The following is a 21031-nucleotide window of genomic DNA, read 5'->3' as shown; positions in this document are numbered from 1 at the left end:
TATCTCAGGAGCTTGCCTCTGCAAATATCTCTTTTAAACCTCCCCCTCATCTCTCCCTTACTGTATTAATTAGATTTCTTGGTAGGATCTGCTGCTTTTCCAGTAATTACATCTTCAGTCAATTCATTTGGGAAATTAACCAATATTAAAATGCTTGAGGCAAAAAAAAAAAAAAAAAAAGGAATACTCCCCAGTGTAGGAGAGCTGAAATAAGGCACGCAGTTTAGATTTCACCTCTCCACCAGGCTGCTTTGCACAGTTTCTTCAAGAAAATAACCTAAGGGAGAAAATGAAATTTTTTTCTTCCCAAATGAGTAGCTAATTTGAGCATATGTATAAGGTATTTGGACAAACGGAGTTCAGATACTTGTAGGTATTGAATTGTGAAGGAGGAGAATTATCGTACTTGCCATCATTATCATGTACCTCCCTCGTGCCAGGCCCTGCGTCAGGGGCTTACCAAGCATTGTTCTCACGCTTTAGGAAGCTGCCAGGCCCCACCCCGCCAGTGACACAGAGCCCCGGGTTTGTTCCTGTGGTTACGGTCTCTAACAGCTTTATTGAGATTTAATTTTAAATAAAATTCACCCATTTTAAGCGTACAACTCAAGGAATTTTAATCTATTCACAGAATGGTATAGGTAGCACCACCATCCAATTTTAGAACATTTTCATCACCCCCAAAGAAACCTCCTGCCCGTTGACAATAGCGCCTATTCCCACCCACACCCCCTGGCAACCACTAATCCACTTTGTATTTGTATATATTTGTCTTTCCTGAACATTTCATGTAAATGGAATCATACAGCATGTGTTCTTTTGTGTCTGGCTTCTTTCACTGAGTCCTGAGTTTTACTCTTTAATTTTGTTTGAGATAAAGCCCAAGTTTTTTCACATTATAAAATACAAAGTTTGAGAAAAACAGCTCTCCTTGAAGTTTAATGGCAACTTATGTTTAAATTCTGGCTCCTGACAAAAGATGCTGTCCTAGAATATTGAACATTAAGGGTAGCCTGAATTTGAACAATGAGGAGAAAAGCAGTGGTCAAAAATAGGCTCCTCTCCTTTCCTGGAGGTATAAGCAGGCAGGCCCCAGGGAGCAGACACAGATTTGAATCAAAAAGGCTTGGTTTGTGTTTCCCTCTGGATATTTATACCTGGGTGCTATTGTATAGATGAAGAACCTGAGGTTCAGAGAGCCTTGTCCAAAATCATAGGACCACCAAGTGCCAGCCACAAAGAGCAAGCAGGTTCCAGTGGGTGCTTCACATGCAGGAAGTTCTACCCCCCATCTGAGAATTGAAGCAGGGAGAGCAATCTCAAAAGGGGGTCTTAGGACCTGTGGTCCCACGGACAGCGTGGGCCTCACCTAAAAGTAATCAAAATTATATTTGCCAATCTGCAACCTCAGGAGTAGGAGGAAGGAGGATAATAGGTCTTTCCTTGTGTTCCGCTTGGGCACACTCATTCTCCTGCTGTCTCTAGGACACATATCCCCAGAGCCAGTTGTTTCATACATCCACACACACACATCCACAGACGCACACACATACCCCCGCGCCCGCACAGACACACTTTCTCCACACAGTCATTAGCTACCTCGAGTCCCTTGTGGAAAGGTACCTTATAAGCAGCATATCGGAAATAGATACTATATGTATTACAGTTCCCTGAATCAAATGTTTTTGGGTTTGTTTGTTTTTTCTTTAAAGCTGGACCCCAGCATTTTTGAAAGTTTGCAGAAAGAGCGAGTAGAGGCTGGAGATGTGATCTACATTGAAGCCAACAGCGGGGCCGTGAAGGTAACACCATGCCTGGTTTGCAGGAGGAGGCCTAGGTGACAAGGGGGGCTGCTTTCTTCAGGAGCATGGGGTGCGGGGAGGGGCTGGCGTCTGGTGGGATGCTGAGGGAAGGTCAGCAGTTGCCCCTTTATGTTGAATAAAGTTTGCTTTCCCTTTATCTTCATTCTTTAACCTTCTCATGATTAAAACAGACAGTCTGTTAGAAAAATACTAAAGCCTGTTTAGAGGGGGAGTACCAGGTGAGAAAGCAGAACAACTGTAGTCATTTTCAAATTGAAGTGTGCAGTGCGTTTAATCTTCCTTTTATCTCTTTGGTATTTTCTTCCCAAGATATATGCATGTGGAAAGGAATGCTGCATTAGTTGGCATTCTTTTTATATCTGATTTTCAGTGTCCTGTACAGTGTTCCTCACTGTTTAATGGATGAGCATAATACTTCATATCATACGATAAATCACCCACCTACAAAAGAGTCTGAACGGCTCCCTCCGTCTCCAGTTAATCTACTGGATTTGCCCTTTATCAGGAATTGCATACAGTTAAAAGAAAGAGAGGGGGGAAAAGATTCAGAGAAAGTATCAGGTGTTTTTCAACTGGGTTTTTGGAGCCCAGCGATGAGCAGATAGCTTCCCTCTCTTGGCAGCGGGGGCGTGGGGCATATTTCAAGTTTGTCAGGTAGGCTGTCAGGCCCACAGTTGGGAACTGAGACTTTTATCTCACTTAGCACTGTGCCATTTGGGGACTTGGCAGTGAACACTCACCGGGCACTCAGGTTTCTTTCTTTCTGCAGAGGCAGGGCAGGTGTGATACCTATGCCACAGAATTTGACCTTGAAGCTGAAGAGTATGTCCCCTTGCCAAAGGGGGATGTGCACAAGAAGAAAGAAATCATCCAGGATGTGACCTTGCACGACTTGGATGTGGCCAACGCACGGCCCCAGGTACTGCCTTGATGTGGGCATGACCTGGCACCCGAGCCCTTTGGTGTGTGCATGGAAGCTCTGGGAATGAATTGTCAGTGTCTTGCTGCCGTTTCTTAGGGCAGACGGTCCTTTTCTATCTGTAATGTTCAGCAATTAACATCGACATGAGCTACGAGGGACTCCTTTGTTCCAATTCAAATGCTCTAGTCACAGATGATTTCATGTGTATTGTTTCTTACCCCAGCCAGGCCTCTGGCCCTGAGCTAGCCAGCTTCTTTCGTGGCTTCCCTCCAGCAAGCAGGCTCATGCCTGGGATTCTCTGGGTGTTAATGGTGGAGGGCAGGAGTGTTCTTTGAGCCCTTTGCAGGATTCCCGAAAGCCTGACCAAGCTGTGTCTTTCCCTCTGCTTAGTGAAATCTTCGGTGTTTTAGCTTGGAGCAGGAGTTGTGTTGGCTTCTCATGCTGACAAATGGATGCTTAGGCCTTGACTAGTAAAATGTGGGGGAGTACAGTATGACTCTATGACATCTCTGCAAAATGTGCGATTTTAAAACCCCAACTCACCCTGCTGGTAGCCTTTCAGTTTGATTTCCTCTTCATCCTACGAGTCTGCCTTTTCATTAGCAGGGAATAGGCTTTCTAACCTGAAATTTGATCCTTGGGTGTTTTGCCCCTTAGAGGCTTGGCCAAGAGATTGCTGAAGAATCGTTTGTGTTTTGTTTTGTTTTGTTTTTAAGATTTTATTATTTATTTATTTGCAAGCGAGAATAAGAGAGAGAGAGAGAGAGAGAGAGAGATCAAGCACACAAGCAGGGGGAGCAGCAGGCAGAGGGAGAAGCAGGCACCTCACTGAGCAGGGAGCCCGATGCAGGGCTCGATCCCAGGAGCCAGGGATCATGACCTGAGCCAAAGGCAGATGCTTAACGACTGAGCCACCCAGGTGTGCTGCTGAAGAATCGTTTTGGACCAAGAGGTCCATCTGTATGTGGAACAGCTGTCCCCAAACCAGCCTCCCGGGAGCCTTCACCTTGGTTAGAGTGTTTGGCCAAGACTTGGAAGTCAGGGATTGTGTCACTCTGACACTAATGAGTTCTACCCATTAGTCACTTGGTGTCCGTGGGTTTTCTGTGATTTAGGGTGCTCTGGTTTTGAGTTTCCTCCTTTGTGAAGAGGGCATAATAGTTCCTACCCTGCGGGATCAGATGTTGTAGGTTCTCAGGGAACATTCGCTACATTTTATAGCTGAACATTTAGTAAGCACCTCCACCTCTGTCCCAGGGCCTGGCAGAATGGGATCACGAAATGCTAGGCAGATGACTGCCCTGGGAGGGGCTGGCGGTGAGCCTGTTGGTGAGTCTGTTAGCAGCCAGCCGTCCTGCAGGGTCGGCTCCCCAGACCAAGCAGCCCCAGGGCAGGACTCGCTGGAAGTGACTGTGCAGTCAAGTCTAGAGAGGAGATGTGGGAACGCAGATAAGTACATCCTTATACTTACCTCAACAGTCCATCCATCCCCAAGGGAACCAGAGCATCGGCAGAGGGTAGGCGTCGGATGCCCCATGAGGGCATTTGACCCGAACTTTGATGGGTAACTGGAGCTTCCTGGAAAAGAGACTGTGTTTCCAGGTAGGTGGACTAGAATATGCAAAAGCATTGAATCGTACAAGAGCACGGGTGTTTGGAGAAGGGTTGGTCCTGTGTGGCTGATCAGGGAATGTGGGATCGGAAAAGGATATGGCTGGAGAAGGAGATTGGGGCAGGCCGCACAGAGCTGGTACATCCCATGAAGGCCAAGGGGGACCTCTTAAAAATTCCTCTGTGTTTAGTAGAAGTGCCTCACATGGGGCACCTGGGTGGCTCAGTCATTAAGCGTCTGCCTTCGGCTCAGGTCATGATCCCAGGGTCCTGGGATCAAGCCCCGCATCGGGCTCCCTGCTCAGCGGGAAGCCTGCTTCTCCCTTTCCCACTCCCCTTGCTTGTGTTCCCTCTCTCGCTGTGTCTCTGTCAAATAAATAAATAAAATCTTGAAAAAAAAAAGAAGAAGAAGAAGAAGCTCCTCATGCTTTCCATTGAGGGTGTCTGGGGTCTCCACACCTAAAACCCCGTGTCCAGTTGACAATGGGAAGCAGTGTGATGGTGGTGGTGGAGACCTTTGCAGCTGCCTTAGAAAGCGGAACTGACTCTGTGAGTCTTCTGTTTTGCAGGGGGGTCAAGACATCCTGTCTATGATGGGCCAGTTAATGAAGCCAAAGAAAACAGAAATCACAGGTAAGAGAAACAGCAAGGCCTGAGAGCAAGAACCAGAACCGTAGGGCTCTGGACTCTGATGTACTGTGTGAGGCTCTTTGAGTGAATCCTCGGACCTGAGGAACTACTTTGGGACAGGTTCTTCCTCGTCATTCAGAGCCTGACTTCATCCTAGCGTACTGTGTGCTGTCTGGCCCGGAGTGCTAGCGCACTCTCTTGAATGCATTCAATATCCTTGCACTCATCTTTGAAGATGGAGGCCATCACAATCTGGTCCCTTCGAGGTCCCGGAAATGTGGATGGTATCAGTCCAGCTGTGCAGGACAGCTCCTGCCAGAGCACTCCTGAGCACAGCAAGCTCCACCACCTCGGTCCTGGCTCTTTTTGCTCTGCAGCGGCAAGGCAGCTCCCAGCCTGCCCAGCTCAGCTTCCTGGGCACTTCCCATGGCTTGGCAGGAATGTTGTTTCTCCCTTGTGGACCTTCAGTTTCCCCTGCTTCTCTTCCCAACTGGCACATCCCTCTTTTTTCTAAGCACCTGTCACTTTAAAATGTTAAACATTAAAGCCTGTTACCTGTTTTGTGTTAGCCAGCAGAATGATCTGAGACTTTTCTAGTAGAGTCGCCAAGATCAGTTTCTGTGTTTTCACGGTTTTGACCATGACCTCCTCTTTTGACCATCCCTGCCTCCTGGCTTTGGTGGAAGATGCAGCATCAGATCTTTGTGTTCTGTATTTGTGAGCAGCTCCCTCCTCATGATAGTGCAGGAGCTGGTTTGGAGAACAAGAACGGTCACCTTAGGTGGTCTCATGTAACTCTTGAGAGACCCATCCCTCTAGAGCTCTGAGGTTGGACCTTTCCTCAGAACCTGCCTTCCTCACAGGTTTCCTTCCAGAGAGCCTTTTGCATGCACTGTATTCCTTCATCTAGGCACTTGATTGAAAGTTAATTAACCCAAGCTTTGTCATACAGGGCCAAAAGAAAGGGTCATTTGATGAGTGCAGAACAGGAAAATTTGCATATGAAAACTCACTTCAAGCAGGACTCCCCAACTTCTGTTCTCTGGGATGTGGCAGGGCACTAGGTGGGTGTGTGTGAGTAATAAAGCAAAGTGGAGAGCGTGACTGGGGGGTGCATGCCCCTGTGAAGACATGCAAAACTGTAAAAGCCATTACAGACTTAACATGTCGGCAGGGGAAGCTGCCAGTTCTGTGACTTCTCCGTGGTGATTATCCCTGTTTTCAGATCATGACACCGAAGTGGGAACGTAACCTGCCTGGGGTCAGATAGCAGTAAAAGTGGGCCCCACACTTGGCTTTGGATCAAATGGGGATGGGAGAAGAGGAGAGGAGGTGACTGCTTCCCCACCTAACCGTGCCTGTCTCTTCTTACTGTCTCCTAGACAAACTTCGAGGGGAGATTAACAAGGTGGTGAATAAGTACATTGATCAGGGCATTGCTGAGCTGGTTCCAGGTGTGCTCTTTGTTGATGAAGTCCACATGCTGGACATCGAGTGCTTCACCTACCTGCACCGGGCCTTGGAATCTTCTATCGCCCCCATCGTCATCTTTGCATCCAACCGAGGCAACTGTGTCATCAGGTAGGGTGAGTCCATCTGGGCTCATGTTTTCCTCTGGGATCACTTTCAACCCATAATGTTGTGAGTCAGGATAGAGATGAAGGGAGATCATGTTCATTTTGAGAGAAACCTGCCAAAGTGGCTTGTCTTCACAGGTAGTTCATGCATCAGCCTCATTCCATCATGGCCATCCAGGGCAACAGCCATCCTGTTACTGAATATGAGGGCCTCCCACATGGTCTCTGGGGTTACAGTGTGGTGTGATTTGGTCATTCTGTTGGAGAGGGCAAAGGTAAGGTCAGTCAGGCTGGCCTTGGGTGACCTTACATATGTTAATTTCTATCCTCATACTAGCTGTGGGTGGTAAGTATTCTTGGCTTTGTGTTTTAGATGAAGAAACAACAGCAGAATAAATCCTGGTTGTAAAGATAAAGATATGATGAGGACCCAGATCTTTCTAATAATGAAACCAGTAACAAAACCAGTATTTTCTCTGTATCTCTCTACCTTCTTGGAGCCACACTGGTGCCTGCCCCTACCCCTACCCCCCTGAGGCCTGCCTTTGGGAAGGGTGGATGTTGAGACCTGGAAGGCACATGCCCACATGATGCTCACCCTGCCAGGATGGGCCCAGGGCTGGGTGGGGGGGTCTTTCTCGAGTTTCTTTTTCTCCTGAGTACTCTGCAAATGAGCAGATGAGCCCCAGAGAACACACTGTCTTCCCAGCTCTCAAGGGCCATGTACTTGGTAGTTTTCTTGCTCTTTGGTTTTCTGTGCTCCGGTTTGAATGCTGGGGCACAAAGCAGGGTGGTGAAGAGCCCTTTTCAAGCCTGCCAGGGAGAAGTGTGGGAGAACAGAGCCCTGGAGGCTGCGTGCTCCTGGCAGCAGGGGTGGTAGGAATCTGGAAAGAGACCCTAAGGCCCATGAATATCTCAGTACAGAGCTGGAGCCAGACCAAGTTAGGAACCCAAATTGCTGATTCACCTAGACTTGCCTCTGAATGATGGTGGGTCACATGCAGGACTTTAGCTGGCTCTTGACAGAGTTTTGTCTCCATTGAGATTGTTCCAAGGCTGTGCTGCTGGCTCTGGGGCAGCTCCCCTCTCAGGTGATCGTTCTGTTTCAGAATTAGGATTTGCTTACATGATTCAAGTTCATGTGGCAGCAGCTTGTAGTCATTCTTTGAATCCCTCCTTGTATTGGTGTCTTGACAAGATCACCATCACAGGTGTTTTCTGCATTCTTGGGGAGAAGGCAGCTTATTCCAGGGCCAGGCCAGTCGTTGGTGAGAGGAGCTGGCTACCTGGGCAGCCTCTGGAAACCAGTATGTGACCTGGTGCCTGGTGAGCCTGGCATCCCTGCCGCCCACACCCTGTAGTTTTGCTGGACTTCTGCTTGCTTTGGTCAGACCTGGCTTCAGTCTGAAAGTTGGTGAAAGGCTCAGCCTGGACTGATGGCGCCCCCTGCTGGGGGGCTCTGCCAACAGGCTCCTCTCCTTCACAACAGATAACCCAACCCAGCAGATGCCAGTGGAGCCTGGCAGCGTCTGACAGGAGCAGACTCTTAGGCCTCAGAGTACCTTCTCTCAGACCCATCCCACCCGGGAAAAAAGTACACAGGAAGATGGTTCTGAACTCAGAGCATGCCCAGTGGGGAAGGAGCTCTGGTCAGCCTGAAACCTGGGAAACTTGGCCCCAGCGCCCCCAGACGGATTTCATCAAGGGCTGCTAGAGGCTGTGGCTGCCCACTGCTGCCAGACCGCAGTGGGAGGAAGATGCTCAGCGTGTGATGCTTTCTGCAGCTCTGCTGAAGCAACCAGAATTGGGTTGTATGCTCTAGATGAAGGTTTTGGTGCGAAGCGCTGGTAGCTGGTAGGGCTTTTGTTGTAGTGGTGAGAATAATGTGAAATTAGCAACAATAAAAATAATAGCCAACATGTATTGAGGAGTTCCTTCTGTGCACACTGCTGGTCACACCTCAACTTATTGGGGAAGGGACTGGTGTTCTCACTGTTCACATGAGGATACTGAGGCTCCACCATGATGGGGGATTTGGCCAAGGTCATACAGCTCAGAAGTAAGGCTGGGGTTTGAATCTAGGGTGTTGGACTTCAAAGCTCATGCTCCCAACAAGATTTGGTTTAGATGTGAAGTGTTGAAATTTCTGGAATATTGGTACAGTTTCGGCAACATATGACTTGCTTCCCCATAGACTTTACTCCTGGAGGGAGCTGTCGAGCTTCCTTGCCCTTCAGACCCATATCTGACCTCCAGAGCTCGAAAGGCAAGAGGAGGGAGGGAGCTCCCTGTAACTGAGGGCTTCCTCTGTGCCCGAAACTGTCCACAGTACTCTAAGTAGGTCACCCCATGTAATCTCCTGCACCTGACGATTCTGTGGGCAGGTGACCTCATTTCCAGACTCCCACGGGAGGTGATGTGAGTGGGCCACAAGCCTGGGGGTCGGCTGGCTCTAAAGCTCCTGCCACCCCTGTTCTCCCGCACTGTTTCTGGTCAGTGTGGGGTGTGGAGGGGGGGCTGAGCTGGTGCAGGTCACTGCCGCCTCTGTCAGGGAGTGGCTGTGAAAGTGCCAACTGCCCCCTCTTCCTCTAGGTCATGTCTCCTTGTGCACAGGGCAGGGTAGCCATTCTTGCAGGAGCACCTTCAGGCCTCAGGCTCCTCCTGAGAAGAGAGAATGCCCCTGGGCGCCAGGGGTGGTGCAGCTGCATGGGCTCCACCCTCCCTTGCCACCCTCAGAAGTCCCTTCTGTGCCAGGACCCTCAGCCATTAAAGGAGAGACTGGCCTTGATCCCAGCTCCCCAAACTTAAGGGGTCTTCTTTTCCTGTGGGAAATAGCTCCCTGGGGTTAAGGAGTCTTTGTGGGAGTTTCTCTCCACAACTCACTCTGTTGCAGCAAAGAGCAAGACTTAAACAGTGTAGTCTCCATTCGGTGTATTCCTGTGGCAGAAGATGGTACATTTGAAGAAAACAGCTTTATGGAGATAGAATTCACATACAGTATAATTCACCCAACTAAAGTGTACAATTCAGTGGTTTTTAGTATAGTCACAAAGTTGTGCAACCATCACCACTGTCCGTTTTAGAATATTTTCGTCACCCCAGAAAGAAATCCTATACCCATCAACAGTTATCCTGCTGCCACGCCTCACCCCCCAACTGTTTTCCCCCTCTCTTCTCCCCACAGCCGCTGGCAGCCATTCATCTACTTTCTCTATGCGTTCGCCTTCTCTGGACAGTTCATATAAATGGCTCCACACGACCTGTGCTCTTTTGTGCCTGGCTTCTTTCACGGAGCATAATGTTTTCAAGGTCCATCCGTGTTGTAAACCGTGTTAGTGTTTATTGGTTTTTAAGGCTGAATAGTATTCCAAAATGGGGAATATTTAATAATACACTGACCCTTTAATTAGTTGATGGACATTGAGTCATTGGGTTGTTTTTACTCTGTGGCTCTTATGAATAATGTTGCCCTGAACATCTGTGTACAACTTTTTATGTAGACTTTTGTTTTTATTTCTCTTGGGGACATACCTATCAGTGGAATTATTGGGTCCGATGGGAATTCTTTTTAACCTTTCAAGGAACTGCCAGACTGCTTTCCACAGCGGCTCACCATTCTCACCAGCAGTGGCTGAGGGGTCCAGTTGCTCCACAATCTAGACGACACTTACTACGGACGTTTATAGTCTAGCCTTCCACGGGGGTGTGAAGTGGTAGTTCACAGTGGTTTTGATTTGCATTTGGCTATTGATTTTGAGCATCTTTTCATGTGTTTCACAGCCATTTGTATGTCTTCTGGGGAGAATTGTCTGTTACTCTCATTTGCCCATTTTTTTTTATTCAGGTTGTCTTCTTATTATGAGATCTAAGAATTCTTTATGTATTCTGATACTAGACCTGTACCAGATGTATGATTTGCAAATATTTTCCTCCAATCCTGTGGGTGGTTTTTTCAGTTTCTTGATAGTGTCTTTAAGTTTTGATGCCGTCCAGTTTTTCTCTTATTTCTTTGGTTGCTTGTGTTTTTTGGGCTCATATCCGAAAAAACATTTAAGGTCACAAAGATTTACACCTGTGATCTCTTCTAAGAGTTCTGTAGTTTTAGCCTTTATGTTTAGGTTTATGATCATTTGTGGTTAATTTTAGTCTAAGGAAGAGGTATGTCCAGCTTCACTCCTTTACATGTAGTTGTCCGACTGTCCCAGGACCATTTGTTCTTCAGTGAATCGTCTCGGCAGCCTCATCAGAAAAGCAAATGGTTTTCTTCTTAGCACTCTGCCTGTGTCCACTGAGCCAGGGTGCAGTGGACTTACGGGAGTTACCCTTCACATTACCCAGAGAGGTGTTCTCCACTGCGTCTCCTGTCATCAGAAAAGCTTTGTGGTATCTGTGTTCCTGTAGCCACAGGGTTATATAAAGAAGCAGTCAGGCAGTGATTCTCAGCCAGGGACGTTGTGACTTGTCATGACTTTGGGTGCTACTGGCATCTGGTGGGTAGAGGCCAGGGATGCTGCTGAACATCCTACAATGCCCAGGAGAAGCCCCTACAAAAATTATTTGGTCCACAATGTCAAAAGTGTCAGCGGAGGAACCTTGAATTATAGTAAGATGGAAACGTTCACAATTGAGTCAACCCTTTGCACTTGTAAGTGTAGCTATAGGATACAGAAGTACAGTGACCTTGTTCCTGCAGATAGACCATATTGGATTCTAAGGAGAATTAGGTCTGTGGCATCACAGCCCAAAACTATATATCTGGAAGAGGCATGGCATTAACACAGTTGGAACAATTGTCAAATGGCCTAATGGTGAAATCAATATTGGGCTGACACCAAAGCCAGAAAGGAGCCTCTGGGTACAAGAATAAATCTGCAATTTTAGCCAAAATGTAATTGTTGCAGTTTATTATTAGCAATTTTATAATCTATACTGACAGTTATGGCAGCCTTGTCAGACAGTGATTGCTCTGCACTGAGAGCTCCTTCTGGGCTCACCGCCCCCCTGGAGGAGCACTGGTAAATAGGGGCTTCCGGTCCCTCACCCACTTAGCAAGTGATGGGACAGACCCTTTTGTGGGATTTTTGCAGCATAGAATCCCAGAAACTATTTTTTACTAATATGTTTTCTAAAAGAAACTTTGTACCTAAGTTTCATAGCTTGGACAAATGTTTCGGCTTTAATTCCTGAAAAATACTTGGCAGTCTTTAAGCGGACCTTTTTGTTTAAATTTTTAGTTTTGTGGATTCAAAACTGTAAGAGTTTTTTCTTTGTTTTTTGCATAAAAAAGGAAACATCAAATTAAATTTAAAGAAAAAAAATCTGAAAAAAACTGTGGAGTTTTGCGTCTTGGTGAACAACTTTATTGGAAAGGTTGGAGAAAAATAAAGATGCCCTTTCGCTTAAGAATTTGTGGGTTAAGGGGCACCTGCGTGGCTCAGTTGGTTGAGCGTCTACCTTCGGCTCGGGTCATGATCCCAGGGTCCTGGGATCGAGCCCCACATCAGGCTCCCTGCTCAGCGGGAAGTCTGCTTTTCCCTCTCCCTCTGCTGCCCAGCGCCCCCCCGCTTGTGCTCTCTCGCTCGCTCTCTCCCAGATAAATAAATAAAATCTTTTTTTTTGGTAAAGATTTTATTTATTTATTTGACAGAGAGGGACACAGTGAGAGAGGGAATACAAGCAGGGGGAGTGGGAGAGAGAAGCAGACTCCCCGCTGAGCAGGGAGCCCGATGCGGGGCTCGATCCCAGGACCCTGGGGTCATGACCTGAGCCAAAGGCAGACGCTTAACGACTGAGCCACCCAGGCGCCCCTGGATAGAATTTCAACAGCTAGATTTCTTTACTGAAGTTGTATTTCTTGAATGCTCACTTGTATTTGAAACTGAATATTCTGGTAATATTAACAACTAAATCCAAATGACCTGCCTTGTTCTCTGTTCTATTGATGAGTTATGACCCCATAGACTCTGCAGTCTGGCGTAAGTTTAGGAATGCCAGAGTCAGTGCTGACATCGAGCTGCTGCTGCGACTCTCAGAGGCTGAGGCAGGAGCACACGGCATAATAGCACATTGGGCTTTCAGACACAGCGGCTGAAGCTGACCTTGTGTGCTACCAGCTCTGCTCGGCATGCCTCCTGTTGGGCAGTTGGTGTCTCGTGGCCTCATGGGTTGGCAGGGCTCCCTCCTGGGCCGCTCTTCCTATGGTTTGGCTAAGGATTCGAGAGAAAAATAGGCACAAAGGACATGATTAGACAGTTCCCAAAAGGCAAGAAAATAATCAGTGGATCTAAGGGAAACATTCAAATGATTCACTAATAATCAAGGAAATGTAAATTCAAACAAAGTGTTACCCTTTCTTTTTCTAAACCATTAAAGCAGCAAAATATTTAAGAATTAGAATGTCCTGTGCTGGTTATAATGCACTGAGATCAGATCACTCATGTAGCTGTGGAAATTAGTTCACTCATTCATTCAAACATATTCAGGATTGTAGCAGGTACTCTGAGAGTTGCTGAGGAAATGTTTATGGCTGTATGCATGAAATTATTTATCAAACATCATTAATAATAGCAACAGTTGGAAACTACCTAAATGCCCAACAGTTTGGGTTAAGGAAAATACTTGATGGGTTTTTTTTTTTTAAGATTTTATTTATTTATTTGAGAGAGAGGGAGAGAGTGCGTGCCTGCACGAGCAGTGGGGAGGACAGAGGCAGAGGGAGAAGCAGACTCCCCAATGAGCAGGGAGCCTGATGTGGGGATGTGGGGCTCCATCCCAGGAAGGACCCTGGGATCACAACCTGAGCAGGCAGACACTTAACTGAATGAGCCACCCAGGTGCCCCCTTCATGGGTTATTAAAACTGAAGCAGCATGGACAAAAGCAAAAAAAATCTACACACTTAGTGTGATTTATAAAGACATCTATATGAAAATTTGGTAAATATCTGTATGAATATTTTTAATAGGATTTTAGGTGGCCTTTTTTTCCCTCTTTCCCAAATTTCCTATTGTATTGACATTTGCTAAAATAATGAAGTTGTTTTTGATGCCACCTGAATGTTAATTGGTTCACTCTGTGGTCATGGGTTGACTCAGGATTGAATTGCCTGCTTTGTCATTGTGAGTACCTCAGCCATGTTTCCAGTATCCAGTTTCTGGTCTCAGAGAGGCCTGGGTGATGTGATCATTTTGGCCCTTGCAGGGGTACTGAAGACATCACCTCTCCTCATGGCATCCCTCTTGACCTTCTGGACCGTGTGATGATCATCCGGACCATGCTGTACACCCCACAGGAAATGAAACAGGTGAGCCTCCCTTGCCCCGCCCTTCCCTCTTCTCCCCTCATTTACTCCTAGCGTTCCCTGTTGCTGTGCAGAAAGGTATCCATGGAGCAGACCTGGCTTCCACCACCATTCTGGCACTTAGCTGCTGGCCTCGGGCAAGTCACAGTACTCCGGGGCTTCAGTCCTTCCGTCCGAAAGATGGGTGGGCTGATGAGACGTTGCCTGAGGTGTCCCCAAACCTCAGCTAAGGTCTGTGGGTCCTGGCTGTTGTCTCTTCTACTACATGCATTCTGATAAACTTTAGGAAAGGGATAGTGAAAAAATCAACTTGATGACAGCCATTAGGGAGGCCACCAGCTGTAGGACAGAGGCAATAAGATATGATTTAGCAGTCATTCTTGGTGTCTCGGCCAGCCCCTGTCCGAGGCCTCTTCTGCTGAGTAGGCAAAGCCAAGTACTCCATCCCACCAGAACCCACAGCAGGCTGGCTCCAAAAGGGCACAGAACCTGGAGTGGGGCGAGCGACTATCTGCTGCAACCAGTGTGACTAGTGGCAGGTCTCCTGGGGGCTGTGGAGGCCATAGAGATGATGGTGAAGCAGGGTCACACAGCTTAGAGGGGCCCCTGGAAGTGGTGGTCCTAAAACTAGCCTATAAGAGGCTGAAGGAGGTGTACCTGACTCAGAGCGGATACTCAGAATTCTGTGCGAGCTGGATGTGCATTAGGCCTGAGGATGGGAAATGAAGCAGGTGTCTGCAGTCGGGCCTTACCCCGGGGGGCACCGTCCCAGCTCTCCACACAGGGTTCGTCTCTTGCTTGATCTGGAGTTGGAGCACCACGTGCCCAGGCACTTTACACTTAGAATTTCTAGTCCTCTTCCTGGTACTGCCAGGTAGTCCTTGATCCCCTCTCTTCCTGTGTATGGCTCAGTCCGTGAGTGGCAAGTCCTGGGTGCGGAGCCCAGGCCACGTGCTCAGTGGTGGGTTGCGCCCTAGGTTGGTGTCCCACTGGGGCAGCACTGCTGGGCTCTTGCCCTGCCCGGCCCACCCTTGTGCCAGAGAATCTTGCTCCCGGCATAGGTCTCTCACTGCGGGGTCCGTGTGGCCACAGACCAGGTGGACCAGGGCTGCACTGATGTCTCAGCGGGCCCTGCCTGGACCCTCTCCTCTCACAGAGCACAGGCCCTCTTTGTTGGATGTCATGCTGGGCCTGTGGACACACTTAGCAATGTGATTCCATTTGCTCCCCATTACCTGTGAGGTGGGAGAGCTATTGTCACTGTCATTCTTAAAGATGAGGACACAGAGACCCAGGCCCACTCGTCTGCCCAAGTTCATAAAACTTGTCAGTGGCCAGTAAGTGACAAGACTGACAAACCAGAGTCCAGGCTGCCTGGTCCAGAAACCCATGTTCTTCCTCACCGGGCCACTAGCTCCCACCTGCTAGACATAGCTCAGTTGGGGGTGGATTCCCTGTGGCAGTTTGTGAGCATGGCCTTTCCTTTTGCCTCTCCGGGGCACTCCCTGGCAGCCCCCCTGCTCACCATGGTCCCCCCCCCAGCCCCGCCCCGCCGACGCTCGTTGTTGGCCAGCGCCCACCAGTGCCATGGTGATGTAGGGAGCTGGGGACCACCAGAGCCGTAACAGTGGGGGGCGGCCGCGGGCGCACTGTTGGGGACACAGTGTCCATGGCCGGGGCCCTGGCACCAGATCGTGGTCTCCGGCTCCTGGATGAATGGTAGGTTGAAGCCAAGGCATTCACTGAACAGAAGCAGAGGCAGAAGCAAAGGAAAAGTTGGTTGCCCCCCCCAAAACCTTACCGTGGGACAGGAGCCCCGTGTCGTCCTGCCAGGAGAGGCAGCCCCACCCACTTGAGGTGCTTTGTGGCCGAGTGACTTGAGCCACTGGCACACCTCTGTGATCCTTGGCCTTCTTTGTCCTCTGGAAGGTCTACTCTCTCTTTTCCAGGTTGTGAGGACTGAGGGACAGTAACCGAGGGAGGGGACCAGGCTGGCCATCCTTTGTCCCAGCGCAGTTATTACAGCTACTAATGGCTTACAGGTGTTCACCACCCGCTGGGGGCCTTATAGCAACTCCCAGTAACCAGGCTTTAAGGTTCCCGAACTACAAAGGTCCTGTGGTCACAAAGATAAGCTGCAGAGCTGGGACCCCACTCAGAGCCAGTTCACCTTTGTTGCCTCCATTCGACCCTGGAGCACAGGGTCCGAGCTCTCCTGAAAAGTTCTGCACTGTGCTTCTGGCTCCTGGGCTGGTTCCCTTCTTGGCTCAGTCAGGAGGGTGAGCAGAGGTCACTGCAGCTGCCAGGACGCGCATTGCTTTGTTCTGATGGGCTCAAGGGATAACCTCAGCATTTTTACTGGAGCCTGGGTAAGTTTTTAAAAAAACAAAGTAAATATAACTTGTGTACTCTGCCATCAGTGCCGACACCCTCATAAACTATCCCTGCAGGTTATTAAATGATTAAAGATCTAATTTATGAACTGTCCGTTTCCGAGCAGTCTGAAACAGGAGCTCTTGGGATTGCTCTGACCTGCTGGCAAGAGAGAGAGAGTGAGAGCAGAGCGGCCCTGACATTCCTGAAGCCCGACTCTGAATGCTGTACAACTTGCTGAAGGCCAGATGCTCTGGGCTGAAGCTCTCTCCTTGACCAGACTCTCGGATTCAGTATTTGCATCTCCCTAGAGTTTCCGAAGTCCCCCGGAGGACATTTTTCTTGGCAGGACCTGGAGGTTTCCTTAATCCCCAGCTGTCAGGGCAAAGCCCTTTTCTGGTAGAACACAAACCTCTCTGGCTCTGGCTGGTGTGGTCAGAGGGGACTCCTGTGGTTGGAGTCAGGAGCAGGGATCTCTTTTCCTGCTCTTTTTTGTGCCATCCTTAGGCCTATCCAGTAACTTCCCTCGCCTCGGCTCCATTTAGCTTTGGCCCCTGGACAGTGGAATTCCTCATGCACAAGCTAAGAGTCTTTTGACAGAGGTCATACATGGCAGCCCACTGGCTGAATGAAAAGTTCTATGTAGCCAGTGCTGTGATTGTGAGTGATTCAAACAAGTTGCCAACATTTAGAAATTGGGACATCTCATACAGAAGTCTAAGTTTTGAGTCTCTTTGGACCAGATGGAACTTCCCTGAAAGCACCTGCCCTCCGCCCTGCGGCACCAGCGGCCTGCGGCAGACGTGCCACCTGTCCTGGCTCGTGCAGCCTTGGCTACCTTGGCCTCTGCCCTGGTCCAGTTCTGTGAGACCTGGCTTTCCTCTGGAGCACGACTTTCCCCATTCACGGCAGCTGCCATGCGAGGGGCCCTCACCGGAGTTCCCAGATGCTGAGCGGCCTGCCCCAGTGGGTCTCTGCCTCAGAGCCTCAGGGCTGGTGTGAATTCAGAGTCTGGCTCCTGAACCTCTGGTCCCTCTCTTCCCCTTGCAAGGGTTTGGCTGGGGACTCAGTCTTTCCCATTTCCTATTCCTCTACCTTGGGTGTTTTTATGGCTTTAATTTAAACAAGGGCTTCTTGATATCTTGTTTACGAAGCTGCCAAAGTGAAAAATTCCTGTATTATATGAGGCTCGAAGTCCTCGAGTTATCTCGGCTCCCCAACACACAACATCATTATCCCAGCTGCCCCTTATCACTCAGTGCTGGTGCGCCTGCAGGATCCTGGGGCCATGTGTGTTACAGCGGCCCTGCCGCCAGCCCGCCTCCCCTCGGCTTCACCAGGATCTTCACACTGCAACAAGCGTCAGCCTCTTCGTGATAGATTAGATATCTCCCAGTGATGTTATGAGGGCTGGTAAATCTTTAAAAGTAACTTTTTTGATTTATTTAATCATCGTATTTATCAAGCAAATAAAAAATGTCTCTTCTTGCCTGAGTGCTTATAGGTGGTGGTGCCCATGCTGGGGAGGAAGGTTAGAGCCCTGGAGGGAGCCCTGGCAGGTTTCGGAGGGGCCTGTGTTCTCCAGATCTAGGAACTGCATTAGGGAGGCTGGGGAGGCAGGGGCTGAGCTACCCTGGTGCACACCTCCAGGGGTACCAGCCGCCTTCTAGTCACTGTGAGCCCAGGCTGTAAGCTGTTCACACAGAATGTGGTTTGGCTAGAGCCCCAAGGTGTGCCAGGCCAGAAGTCCTGGGCGGAGGCCAGCTCTCTGCCCCTCTAGCCTGGGTTTGGGCCTCTTTAGCACTGATGATGCAGGACACATGGGACAAGGTCGTTTTTAAAGCACTTGATAAAGGGGACACTTGAGGTCAGTCACTGTTGATCATGGTCTTTCTCCTCCAAAAGATCATTAAAATCCGAGCCCAGACAGAAGGAATCAACATCAGTGAGGAGGCGCTGAACCACCTGGGGGAGATCGGTACCAAGACGACTCTGAGGTGAGCGCGTCTCCCCGGAGCTGCTCCCCACCTGCTGGTGCCTGCCCAAGGGCCCAGTGGGGCCACCGGAGGGCCCTGGGACATAAAGGCGGATCCCTCTCACAGGGCATAGGACCATGTCTGCCCTCATTGCTATGATGGGTCTTGTCCTGGGCACTGTGATTTAGAATGTGGAATATTCAGGTGATGATGCTCATAGAGCTAGAGTAACAGGTTAGGTCCCCTTGTCCTGTAGCAGATGCTCCCCTGTGTGGAGAGCTTGCCAGCCTCCTTGGTGGAGGCGACAGACGATCCCGAGATCAGGGTCCAAGGCAGACGGCTCACTGGCCGGGCTGTGCTTGGCCCCTCCCCTGGGGCTCTTCTCCAGGCTGAGGCGGGCAGGGAGGGGGAGGGCGGGTGTGGGCACAGATTGCTCTCCTGACTTCACCAGGGGTCTGAAGCCAGCTGCCTGTAGGATGTCCCTCTTAGTGCTTGGGAAATCATGACCCAAGTCCCTATTTCTGTTTCCCTTTGAGTCTGTTCCTTCCTCCAAGGTTGAAGCAGAACTGCAGGCTGTTTTATTTGGGTGGAGCGGTGCTCTAAAAACTCCCAGAGTTCCGTGGCTTTGCAGGGGGGATGTTGGCTATGTGTTCATTTGCCTGCTCTGTGCAGTGTCCCAGTCTGGGCCTTAGCATTTCTGGCCTGTGCCTGTGTACACCACAGTTTGTGGTCCCCCTTGCTAAAGATTTTATTTTATTTACTTTTTTTTTTTTTAAGATTTTATTTATTTGACAGAGGCACAGCGAGAGAGGGAACACAGCAGGGGGAGTGGGAGAGGGAGAAGCAGGCTTCGGGCACCCTGGGATCATGACCTGAGCCGAAGGCAGACGCTTAACGACTGAGCCACCCAGTCCCCCCTTATTTACTTTTGTAAGTAGGCTCCACACCCAGTGTGGAGCCCAACATAGGGCTTGAACTCAACCTGAGCTGAGATCCAGAGTCAGACGCTTAACCAACTGAGCCAGCCAGGCGCCCCTGTGGTCTCTTTGAAATAGCAATGTAGTTACTGCTGTTACAGAGAACTTCTAGACTGACAGAGATTTGGGGGCTAGGATGTGTCGTGCCGGTGACTTCCCTCCTCTGATGGGGTCATGAGACGGCAGGTCTTGCTGGTGTGGTGAGGGGGCTGCCACCTGTGGCCCCGTCTCACCCCTGCCCTGGCCCCTGTCACTCTAGGTACTCGGTGCAGCTGCTGACCCCAGCCAACTTGCTGGCTAAGATCAATGGGAAGGACAGTATCGAGAAAGAGCATGTCGAGGAAATCAGTGAGCTCTTCTATGATGCCAAGTCCTCGGCCAAAATCCTGGCTGACCAGCAGGATAAGTACATGAAGTGAAGACAGCTGAGGTGTTCTGGAGAGACTCCGGGCGTGCCTGGCTGGGTGCCGCCTGCGAGCAGGAGGCTCGCCCTGCGCTTTGGGCTCTGTCCCCTTCGGCCACGGCGGGCAGCACCAGCTCAGTGTGAAAAGTGTTGCTTTTTAAATTATTGTAACTTCTCCTGCGGTTGCTTTGAAGGAACCCTGCCTCACCTGGCATGTTTTCTAATAAATCCTTGTAGGTTATTTTGATGACCTGTCTCTCTCTAATTTTTTTAAAAATAAACTGTATTTTAGAATAATTTTGGATTTCCAGAATTGTTGTGAAGATAGTACAGGGAGTTCCCATATACCTCACGCCACTTTGCTTAACTGTTAATATCCTACAGTGCTGGTTTGGCACATTGTCCCAGCTAATGAGCCAAAGTTAATATGTTATTGTACCCTACTCGCCTTTCCTGGGTTACTGAGCGGCCTCATCTGTCCCAGGATCCCGCCCAGGATGTCACGTTACATTTAGCCATCATACCCTCCTTCAGTTCCTCTTGGCTAGGACAGTTCCTTGTTTTTTCTACATTGACGGGAAGAGGCGTGCTGGTCAGGTGTTCTGTTGAATATCCTGCAGCGGGTTGGTTTGATGTGTTTCTCGTGGTGACCCAGGGTTTTGGGTTCTTGGTGGCAGACCACAGAGGTGCAGTGCCATTGCCATCACACTGCATTGAGGGTTCGCGTGTTGTTGTGACTTCCCCCTGTTGATGGCTGGCCTCAGTCACCTGGTTGTCGTGTGCATCCTTCATGGTGTCCTCTTTGGAAGGAGTCACTAAGCAGCCCACACGTAAGGCTGGGGAGTTCTGCTCCACCCCCCCCCTTTTTTTTTTAAAGATTTGAGAGAGAGCGCATGCATGAGGAACGGGGGAGGCTAGAGGGAGAAGCAGATAACCGAGCAGGGAACCTGACCCGGGACTTGATCCCAGGACCCTGAGATCATGACCTGAGCTGACGGCAGATGCTTAACCAACTGAGCCACCCAGGCGCCCCTCTGCTCCATCTTCTTGAGAGCTGTGTATCTACATAAATTATTTGGAATTCTTCACAGGAGGTATCTGTTCTTCCCATTGTCTCCCATTTGTGTATTTACTCAATCATTTATATCAGTGTGGTTCAGGGATATTTATCATATACTTGGGGTTATAATCCAATACTACATTATTCTGTGGCTCAGATTGGTCCAGTTTTGACTGGAGAGCTCTTTCGGTTGGCTCCTGTGTTCCTTTGACATATTAGTCCACCGAGTGGGGCTTTCAGCCCCATGAGAGGAAGGGGCAATGGCAGCCCTGACAGCACAGTGGGACATCTTGCCTGGTAGCATGAGCACAACTTTCTGACTCTGCCCCGCGCAGGCCTCGTCAGCCAGCTTAGCCACAGAAGTGGTGCCTCAGGAAAGG

At 49.4% G+C, this 21031-nt stretch overlaps 1 protein-coding gene across 1 annotated transcript in view; it reads left to right on the top strand.

Annotated features, from left to right (window-relative positions):
* Positions 1–19838, top strand: part of RUVBL1 (RuvB like AAA ATPase 1) — a 40901-nt gene extending 21063 nt beyond the window's left edge. The window contains exons 5-11 of the mRNA XM_028101781.2: positions 1713–1802; positions 2593–2742; positions 4926–4989; positions 6369–6567; positions 13763–13865; positions 18141–18232; positions 19448–19838. Of these exons, the coding sequence (XP_027957582.1) occupies positions 1713–1802; positions 2593–2742; positions 4926–4989; positions 6369–6567; positions 13763–13865; positions 18141–18232; positions 19448–19607 (858 nt within the window). The 3' untranslated portion in view covers positions 19608–19838. The remainder of the gene's footprint in view (positions 1–1712; positions 1803–2592; positions 2743–4925; positions 4990–6368; positions 6568–13762; positions 13866–18140; positions 18233–19447) is intronic.
* The last annotated feature ends 1193 nt before the right edge of the window (positions 19839–21031 follow it).

The sequence above is a fragment of the Eumetopias jubatus genome, unplaced genomic scaffold, assembly GCF_037043125.1.
Source record: "Eumetopias jubatus isolate StellerSeaLion01/CBP00866 unplaced genomic scaffold, mEumJub1_p1.0 scaffold_1, whole genome shotgun sequence".
Taxonomy (NCBI): domain Eukaryota; kingdom Metazoa; phylum Chordata; class Mammalia; order Carnivora; family Otariidae; genus Eumetopias; species Eumetopias jubatus.
The sequence above is the reverse complement of the archived record's forward strand: the minus strand, read 5'-3'. Positions and strand labels throughout refer to the sequence as shown.